This window comes from Procambarus clarkii, chromosome 12, assembly GCF_040958095.1.
Source record: "Procambarus clarkii isolate CNS0578487 chromosome 12, FALCON_Pclarkii_2.0, whole genome shotgun sequence".
Taxonomy (NCBI): domain Eukaryota; kingdom Metazoa; phylum Arthropoda; class Malacostraca; order Decapoda; family Cambaridae; genus Procambarus; species Procambarus clarkii.
In genome coordinates, this window is record NC_091161.1 from 50895483 (window position 1) to 50905753 (window position 10271).

The window sequence follows — 10271 nt, forward strand, 5'->3', positions numbered from 1 at the left end:
AACAGGGTTGTTGATTTGTGGAACCAATTACCGCATAACGTGGTGGAGGTGGTGTCCCTCGATTGTTTCAAGCGCGGGAAGGACATGTTTATGAGTGGGATTGGGTGGTTATAAATAGGAGCTGCCTCGTACGGGCCAATAGGCCTTCTGCAGTTATCTTTGTTTTTATATTCATATGCTCTCATAATCTTGCTCCTCCCCACCCGTCTTCTATCCCTCACTGACACCTGACTCCTACCCTCTTCTCTAGGACACTAATAAATACGCCTCCATCCTAAACATGGCACACCATCTGGTCACCACTTGGTCTGGGAGACATCTCCCGTCACGCAGGGTGCAGTCGCACCTCCACAGATCTCCAGTATCATCTATTGATACTGGAAATGGCTCAAAAGGGCCACCACTTACGGGCTATTCATGCCCGTGCCACCTTTTGGGTGGCTTAATCTTCTCTCTCTCTCTCTCTCTCTCATCAATCAATCTAAACATGGCCTCTGTAATCAGTAGGCGACATGGCCAACCGCACGATCAGGGAAGCCCGGGCCACTCACGGCACAAACCCCCAGTATTTAGTTGAGAAAATTATAAGAACTAGGATATACGACTCTAGATACTGGAAAGAAGAATGCTTTGCCCTCTCGGCGGAATTACTAGTCGACAAAGCAATAGCCCTCAGGTGTATTGGTGGTGTTGAGATTAGTTGTTGAGATTGAAGCAAACATTAGTTGTGGGAGATTCCCAGATAAGGTATTTGGATAGAACGTTTTGTGCTAGAGATAGGGGGAACAGGTTAAGGGTTTGCTATCCCGGAGCTGGCATTGGTGATATTATAAACAACATGAATGATATTATGGCTGGTAATGGGAACAATCCCATTATTTGCATTAGCGTGGGAGGAAATGATGTTGGTCGAGTCAGGAGTGAGGAACTGATTCAGAGGTATAAAACAGCCATAGAGTTAGTTAGGAGCAAGGGAGGAATCCCGATCATATGTGGCATTCTTCCAAGAAAGGGAGTGGGAAATGAATGGATATCGAGGGCACTTGGTGTCAATTGCCGGCTGGAAAGATATTGCAAATCAAATGCAATATCTTTCATAGACAACTGGGAACACTTCTATGGAAGAAATGAAATGTATGCTCGTGATGGGGTGCATCTATCGAGAGCTGGGGTTGTTGCTGTTGCGAACTCGCTAGAAGAAGTGGTTAGAGGTGTTTGTTTGGGTTTAAACTGTTAGTAGATAGAGGTATGGGAATTGATTTGGAGGAAGGAGGTAATAAAAGTATGTGTTTGTGGGAGAAAGGAATTGGCAAAACGATCAGGGAAAGAGAAGGTCCGCAAAATAACAATTCACTTAGGGTATATTACACTAACAGTAGAAGTCTAAGAAATAAAATTAACGAATTAAATGCTCTTGTCTGCACAGAAAAAATAGATATTATTGCACTTACCGAAACGTGGATGAATGTAGAAAATAGAGAACTATTAGCTGAATATCAAATATATGGATTTAAACTATTTCACACAGATAGATATATTAGACGAGGAGGTGGAGTAGCCATATATGTTAGGGACAATTTGAAATGTAGTCTCAAAGAGGGAATCAAAACAGAGCCACACACAGAAACTATTTGGATTGAATTAAACGAAAAAGCTAATAATATTATAATAGGAGTAATATATAGGCCACCAAATTTAGACAGAATGGAAGCAAAGCATCTATGGGATGAAATATCTAGAGCATCTAGATCTAACAGTATTTATGTCATGGGTGACTTTAATTTTAGCGGAATAAACTGGTTGAACAAAACAGGGAATAGTGAAGCAGAAGATTTTCTAGAATTAATTGACGATTGCTTTCTTACGCAACACATTAAGGAACCAACACGGGAAAATAATATTTTAGATTTAGTGTTAACTAACAGGGAAACGCAAATTAATAACATCGAAATAGGGAGTGAGCTAGGGAGCAGTGATCACAAAGAAATCAGATTTAGCATAGAATGGAATAGACCAGTAGGAGAAAATTCTGTTAAAGTGCCAGATTTTCGAAAAGCTGATTTTAATAGCCTAAGAAATTTTTTGGGTCAAATTGATTGGAAAGGCTTGGGTATGGGGTGTGGGCAGGTCTTGGAGCGAGACATGAACCCAGCGATAGGTGACTTAAATGGGGATTTCGATGTGGATTCAATATATAACTTATTTAAGAATATTCTAAACAAAGCACAGGAACGTAGTATACCATACAAATTGAATAGATCGTATACTAATGACCCAAAGTGGATAACAAAGAATTTGAAGAACCTTATAGGTAAAAAGAGAGCTTGGTACAAAAGGATTAAAAATGGGGAGGTCACTTTAGAACAGGAATTCGTACAACTGGTTAGAAATGTTAAAAAAGAGATAAGGAAAGCAAAAAGAAACTATGAAGTTCGCATAGCAGGGCAAGCAAAGACAAATCCTAAAGGGTTTTTTCAGTTATATCGTACTAAGACTAGGGAAAGGATAGGTCCATTAAAAACTGAGACAGGTCAAATAACAGATAGTGATGAAGAGATGAGTAGTATTTTTAATAAATATTTTGTATCTGTATTTACTAAAGAGGAACTTAACAATATGCCTTCAGCCGAACAAGTCTATGTGGGTGGGGACGAGGACAGGTTGACGAGTTTAGCAGTTACCAGGGAGGATGTTCTTAAACAAATAGTAAAACTCAAACCAAACAAATCCCCAGGGCCGGATGAAGTGTTTGCTAGGGTGCTTAAAGAATGCAAAGAGGAGCTTTGTGACCCACTGTCAATCATATTTAATAAATCAATAGAGTCAGGCAGAGTGCCAGAGTTTTGGAAAGTTGCTAATGTGATACCAGTTTTTAAGAAAGGAGATAGATCACTTGCGTCTAACTATCGATCAATTAGCCTAACGTCTATTGTGGGAAAGTTACTCGAATCTATAATAGCAAATAAAATTCGTCTTCATCTTGAAAAACATAAATTAATAATTGAGTCGCAACATGGTTTTATAAATGGCCGTTCATGTTTAACAAATTTGTTATCTTTTTATTCTAGCATTGTTGAGGCAGTTGATAGTGGTAAGGATTGCGATGTTGTATACCTTGACTTTAGCAAAGCTTTTGATACAGTGCCACATGAAAGACTGATTAAAAAAATAGAGTCTCATGGTATTGGGGGTGCTATATTAAGCTGGATTAGGGCATGGCTATACCAAAGGAAACAGAGAGTTAGTATAAATGGAATCAAGTCAGAGTGGGAAAATGTTGTAAGTGGAGTGCCTCAAGGCTCTGTCCTGGGACCTCTGTTGTTTATAATATATATAAATGATTTAGATTCAGGTTTGAGTAGCAACATTTGCAAATTTGCCGATGATACGAAAATCGGTAGGGAAATTAATTCGGAGGAGGACTCACTATCACTTCAAGTTGATCTAGATAGGGTTTTGAAATGGTCAAAGGATTGGCAGATGCAGTTTAATGCTGATAAATGTAAAGTTCTGAGGTTAGGTAATGATGATAGAGTTACAAGATACGAGCTAGATGGTGTTGTGATTGCGAAGTCGGATTGCGAAAGGGATCTGGGAGTTATGATTAGAAAGAATTTAAAACAAAAGGATCAATGCATAAATGTTCGTAATAAGGCAAATCGGACACTTGGATTTATTAATCGCAGCGTTAGTAACAAGACACCTGGTGTGGTTCTCAAGCTATATCTTGCTCTAGTTAGGCCCCATTTAGATTATGCAGTTCAGTTTTGGTCGCCATATTATAGAATGGATATAAATTCACTTGAACGTGTCCAGCGTAGGATGACTAAGTTAATTCCCCAAATTAGAAATCTTTCATATGAAGAAAGATTAACAAAGCTTAAGTTGCATTCACTGGAAAGGCGAAGAGTTAGGGGTGACATGATAGAGGTTTACAAGTGGATGAATGGACATAACCGGGGGGATATTAATAGGGTATTAAAAGTATCAACACAGGACAGAACACGAAACAATGGATATAAATTGGATAAGTTTAGATTTAGGAAAGACTTGGGTAAATACTGGTTCAGTAACAGGGTTGTTGATTTGTGGAACCAATTGCCGCGTAACATTGTGGAGGTGGGGTCCCTCGATTGTTTCAAGCACGGGTTGGACAAGTATATGAGTGGGATTGGGTGGTTATAGAATAGGAGCTGCCTCGTATGGGCCAATAGGCCTTCTGCAGTTACCTTTGTTCTTATGTTCTTATGTTCTTATGTTCTAATGTTCTTATGTGTTCACGGAGCCAACAGCATACCCACGCTATTCCTATGTCTCGTGCTAAAGATGCTCCAGATCCAACCTGAGACTGACATAATTATAGAATTCATCACACAAGAGGATTTTAAGTATGCTCGTGCTTTGGGGGCATTTTACTTGAGACTTGTATGTGGATCACTGAATTGTTACAAGTACCTGGAACCTCTCCCTAATGACTTTAGGAAACTACGCGTTATTGACCGTTCCGGCCAGTTCCAGTTTACTCACATGGATGAATATATTGATTGTTTATTAAGAGATGAATGTTCATGTGATATAATTTTACCGAGGATCCAAAAGAGACCGATTCATGAAGCCAACAACGAGCTTAAAGGTCGAGTATCCGTATTAAATGATGATTTGGACAACCACGAGAGGGAAAGTGATGAGGAGGACATCTTTCCTCCACCAAGACCTAGAAATGATCCAGTAGAGCCATCCCGAACAACACTCTGTGACGACCAGGATGGCAGAGGCCACTCTAGCTCCCCACACCGAGGCCTTCCATGTGACAGAGAAAGAGAAAAGCTTCGCAGAAGTCACTCACAGAAGACAGATCATGAAAGAGGCAAGGAAAGGTCGAGAAAGAGACATCGCAGCAGATCAGAACAACGTCAGCGACGAGGATCTCCAGCCCATCGTCCCCATCACTGAAAAAATCGTGGAGAAAGAGAATCAAATAGAGAGAGAGGAAGGGATTGGAATCGTTGTGAACGCAAAGGAAAACAATATCGCAGTGGACGTAGTAAATGAGATACCTTTTTGAGGATGTGGTAGGAGCTGACAGTGCTCCATTTGACCTGCAACCTCACTAATATCTCACTGCCCTCTCATGAGTTGACCTCACACTTGACTGCCGCCTCATGATATGAACCTCAAGCTTCCTGTGTTATCATTATATATATAATTATACACGAAGCCTTCTTTGGACTCTTGTATGTATTTGAAGACCTGTATTCACGTTTCTGTCTTATAAGAACTATGTATTAATAAACACTGTTGTAATAAATGAATGCTATTATTTACATCTCATTATTTACCATCCCAAAGAATAATATGTACCTTTATTCAAGTACAAATAAAATATTTAAATATCTTTGCACCTGGTGCTTGGAGAGTAGCTGTGATTAGGGTCTTCATCTGGATGAAAAATGTGAAAACCATCTTAAATGTGTTTTTTGATGTTTTTGACGTTGGTCGCAGAAAGGTGACATTTATATAAGGTATTTATATAAAGTCGTTTTTAACATATAAAATACGTTAATTTCAGTCACTCAATTCATGGACCTTTGGTGCAAACGTATAACTAATGTTTTTAAACGTTTCTATTTTAAATTAAGTAAAAATGCTTAATGTATGTGGGTGGTTTTGTGCATGTGTGGGGTTGTGCTGGTCTGTGTGTGTGCGTGTACTTTTGATGTGTATGTTAAAGCGCAAATATGTAAGCACTACCATTACAAGAATAGGTGTATGGAGGTATTCCTTTTTTTATTAATACATTAGGTACATCTGCATTTGTGCAGCTACCCTAGACTACATGAAGGGGGAGTACAGTGTCAAAAAGCTAGTTACGTGATGCTAAAAATTCCCCATCACACTGGATGGTTAGCCCGTTTTGAATGAACAGCATGTTAAAATTTATGAATGCGTCTGTGGGGTTGACCGCTGAATGTAATGGACTTGAGTCGAGGACGGGTTGGTTCTGGGACCTCTGTTGTTTAATATATATATAAATGATTTAGATTCAGGTTTGAGTAGCAACATTTGCAAATTTGCCGATGATACGAAAATCGGTAGGGAAATTAATTCGGAAGAAGACTTACTATCACTTCAAGTTGATCTAGATAGGGTTTTGAAATGGTCAAAGGATTGGCAGATGCAGTTTAATGCTGATAAATGTAAAGTTCTGAGGTTAGGTAATGATGATAGAGTTACAAGATACGAGCTAGATGGTGTTGAGATTGCGAAAGGGATCTGGGAGTTATGATTAGTAAGAATTTAAGCTGAGTAGACGCAGGCTAACAGTAAGGAAAGAGCAAGAAAAATTCTTTATAGACAGCATAGAACATTGGTATAACAATTATGGGCCTGAGAATGTACAACAGTTTTATGATGACCTCATAAATAATACCTATGAGGCCATCAAAAATAGTGAGTCACGCCAAACAAAAAGAAGTACTAGTAAACAGGTCAGACACAACCAGTACTATGATGATGCTAAACTGAAAGAGCTTAAGGAGCCATGGTAACCGAAAACCTGAAGAAAAATGGAATATTTACGAAAAATTACGAAAAATACTACAACGTTCTGGCAACACTGTGGTCCAAACCGTTTAATGATATCTTGAAAAATAACGTGGAGTCAAATTTCCCGCTGCAACTTTCGTGAATCTGGTCCTCGCGGCGTGAGTGCGTCGCGGGGTATTGTATCTTACGTTGAAGAAGTCCTATTTTTCGTAATAGCGTTGAAAATAACATGTTATGCATAAAATGAATATAAACTCACTCATTGGCAACAGTATTGTGTGAGAGAGAGGGTGGTACGTGGCTCAGGCCCTCAGTGACTGTATGTCTCTCGTGGGGAGTGGTTCTATCGCTGACGCGCTCTCACAATATCTCCCAGAACTCATGCTATTATTGTTATTTGTACTGCAATATGACTTACCAAACGAACAAGAGACAAGCATTGAAAGCTAGATGCATGCGAGCTCTCCATAGAAGGTACGAGCTGGCCGCAAATGCGTAAATCACGCATTGTCACGAGTGACCGCGAGTAGAGTAACTTGTCGCGCGCGCTACGCAACTCCAACTTTTACAACTAGATCTGGTTTCACAGCCTTTATTTATTATTCAATTTACATGAAACTTGCACACTATATGTAGAGTTTACGCCTCTAAAAACTTACGTCATTATTCTTATCTACGTAGATTTATTGATTTTATAAATAATGATACACTTCATTTTGTTGCATACGTTTTTGGGAAACTTTTAAAAATCTGTATTTAGGAAAGACTTGGGTAAATACTGGTTCAGTAACAGGGTTGTTGATTTGTGGAACCAATTGCCACGTAACATTGTGGAGGTGGGGTCTCTCGATTGTTTCAAGCATGGGTTGGACATGTATATGAGTGGGATTGGGTGGTTATAAATAGGAGCTGTCTCGTATGGGCCAATAGGCCTTCTGCAGTTGCCTTTGTTCTATGTTCTTATGTTTACAAGTGGATTGATGGACACAACAAACGGGATAATAATAGGGTATTAAAAGTATCAACACAAGACAGAACACGAAACAATGGGTATAAATTGGATAAATTTAGATTTAGGAAAGACTTGGGTAAATACTGGTTCAGTAACAGGGTTGTTGATTTGTGGAACCAATTACCGCATAACGTGGTGGAGGTGGTGTCCCTCGATTGTTTCAAGCGCGGGAAGGACATGTTTATGAGTGGGATTGGGTGGTTATAAATAGGAGCTGCCTCGTACGGGCCAATAGGCCTTCTGCAGTTATCTTTGTTTTTATATTCATATGCTCTCATAATCTTGCTCCTCCTCCCCACCCGTCTTCTATCCCTCACTGACACCTGACTCCTACCCTCTTCTCTAGGACACTAATAAATACGCCTCCATCATAAACATGGCACACCATCTGGTCACCACTTGGTCTGGGAGACATCTCCTGTCACGCAGGGTGCAGTCGCACCTCCACAGATCTCCAGTATCATCTATTGATACTGGAAATGGCTCAAAAGGGCCACCACTTACGGGCTATTCATGCCCGTGCCACCTTTTGGGTGGCTTAATCTTCTCTCTCTCTCTCTCTCATCAATCAATCTAAACATGGCCTCTGTAATCAGTAGGCGACATGGCCAACCGCACGATCAGGGAAGCCCGGGCCACTCACGGCACAAACCCCCAGTATTTAGTTGAGAAAATTATAAGAACTAGGATATACGACTCTAGATACTGGAAAGAAGAATGCTTTGCCCTCTCGGCGGAATTACTAGTCGACAAAGCAATAGCCCTCAGGTGTATTGGTGGTGTTCACGGAGCCAACAGCATACCCACGCCATTCCTATGTCTCGTGCTAAAGATGCTCCAGATCCAACCTGAGACTGACATAATTATAGAATTCATCACACAAGAGGATTTTAAGTATGCTCGTGTTTTGGGGGCATTTTACTTGAGACTTGTATGTGGATCACTGAATTGTTACAAATACCTGGAACCTCTCCTTAATGACTTTAGGAAACTACGCGTTATTGACCGTTCCGGCCAGTTCCAGTTTACTCACATGGATGAATATATTGATTGTTTATTAAGAGATGAATGTTCATGTGATATAATTTTACCGAGGATCCAAAAGAGACCGATTCATGAAGCCAACAACGAGCTTAAAGGTCGAGTATCCGTATTAAATGATGATTTGGACAACCACGAGAGAGAAAGTGATGAGGAGGACATCTTTCCTCCACCAAGACCAAGAAATGATCCAGTAGAGCCATCCCGAACAACACTCTGTGACGACCAGGATGGCAGAGGCCACTCTAGCTCCCCACACCGAGGCCTTCCATGTGACAGAGAAAGAGAAAAGCTTCGCAGAAGTCACTCACAGAAGACAGATCATGAAAGAGGCAAGGAAAGGTCGAGAAAGAGACATCGCAGCAGATCAGAACAACGTCAGCGACGAGGATCTCCAGCCCATCGTCCTCATCACCGAAAAAATCGTGGAGAAAGAGAATCAAATAGAGAGAGAGGAAGGGATTGGAATCGTTGTGAACGCAAAGGAAAACAATATCGCAGTGGACGTAGTAAATGAGATACCTTTTTGAGGATGTGGTAGGAGCTGACAGTGCTCCATTTGACCTGCAACCTCACTAATATCTCACTGCCCTCTCATGAGTTGACCTCACTCTTGACTGCCGCCTCATGATATGAACCTCAAGCTTCCTGTGTTATCATTATATATATAATTATACACGAAGCCTTCTTTGGACTCTTGTATGTATTTGAAGACCTGTATTCACGTTTCTGTCTTATAAGAACTATGTATTAATAAACACTGTTGTAATAAATGAATGCTATTATTTACATCTCATTATTTACCATCCCAAAGAATAATATGTACCTTTATTCAAGTACAAATAAAATATTTAAATATCTTAGCGCCTGGTGCTTGGAGAGTAGCTGTGATTAGGGTCTTCATCTGGATGAAAAATGTGAAAACCATCTTAAATGTGTTTTTTGATGTTTTTGACGTTGGTCGCAGAAAGGTGACATTTATATAAGGTATTTATATAAAGTCGTTTTTAACATATAAAATACGTTAATTTCAGTCACTCAATTCATGGACCTTTGGTGCAAACGTATAACTAATGTTTTTAAACGTTTCTATTTTAAATTAAGTAAAAATGCTTAATGTATGTGGGTGGTTTTGTGCATGTGTGGGGTTGTGCTGGTCTGTGTGTGTGCGTGTACTTTTGATGTGTATGTTAAAGCGCAAATATGTAAGCACTACCATTACAAGAATAGGTGTATGGAGGTATTCCTTTTTTTATTAATACATTAGGTACATCTGCATTTGTGCAGCTACCCTAGACTACATGAAGGGGGAGTACAGTGTCAAAAAGCTAGTTACGTGATGCTAAAAATTCCCCATCACACTGGATGGTTAGCCCGTTTTGAATGAACAGCATGTTAAAATTTATGAATGCGTCTGTGGGGTTGACCGCTGAATGTAATGGACTTGAGTCGAGGACGGGTTGGTTCTGGGACCTCTGTTGTTTAATATATATATAAATGATTTAGATTCAGGTTTGAGTAGCAACATTTGCAAATTTGCCGATGATACGAAAATCGGTAGGGAAATTAATTCGGAAGAAGACTTACTATCACTTCAAGTTGATCTAGATAGGGTTTTGAAATGGTCAAAGGATTGGCAGATGCAGTTTAATGCTGATAAATGTAAAGTTCA

General features: G+C 39.8%; 2 protein-coding genes across 2 annotated transcripts; both read left to right on the forward strand.

Moving 5' to 3' along the window:
* Positions 1–4326: 4326 nt before the first annotated feature.
* LOC138364086 (pre-mRNA-splicing factor 38-like) lies at positions 4327–5510 on the forward strand. Its single transcript, XM_069323486.1, has 2 exons — positions 4327–4867; positions 5503–5510. Exons 1-2 carry the CDS (start codon positions 4327–4329, stop codon positions 5508–5510), a joined length of 549 nt encoding a protein of 182 aa, XP_069179587.1.
* Positions 5511–8162: 2652 nt separating this feature from the next.
* On the forward strand, positions 8163–9895 carry LOC138364087 (pre-mRNA-splicing factor 38-like). Its single transcript, XM_069323487.1, has 2 exons — positions 8163–8931; positions 9867–9895. Exons 1-2 carry the CDS (start codon positions 8163–8165, stop codon positions 9893–9895), a joined length of 798 nt encoding a protein of 265 aa, XP_069179588.1.
* Positions 9896–10271: the final 376 nt, after the last annotated feature.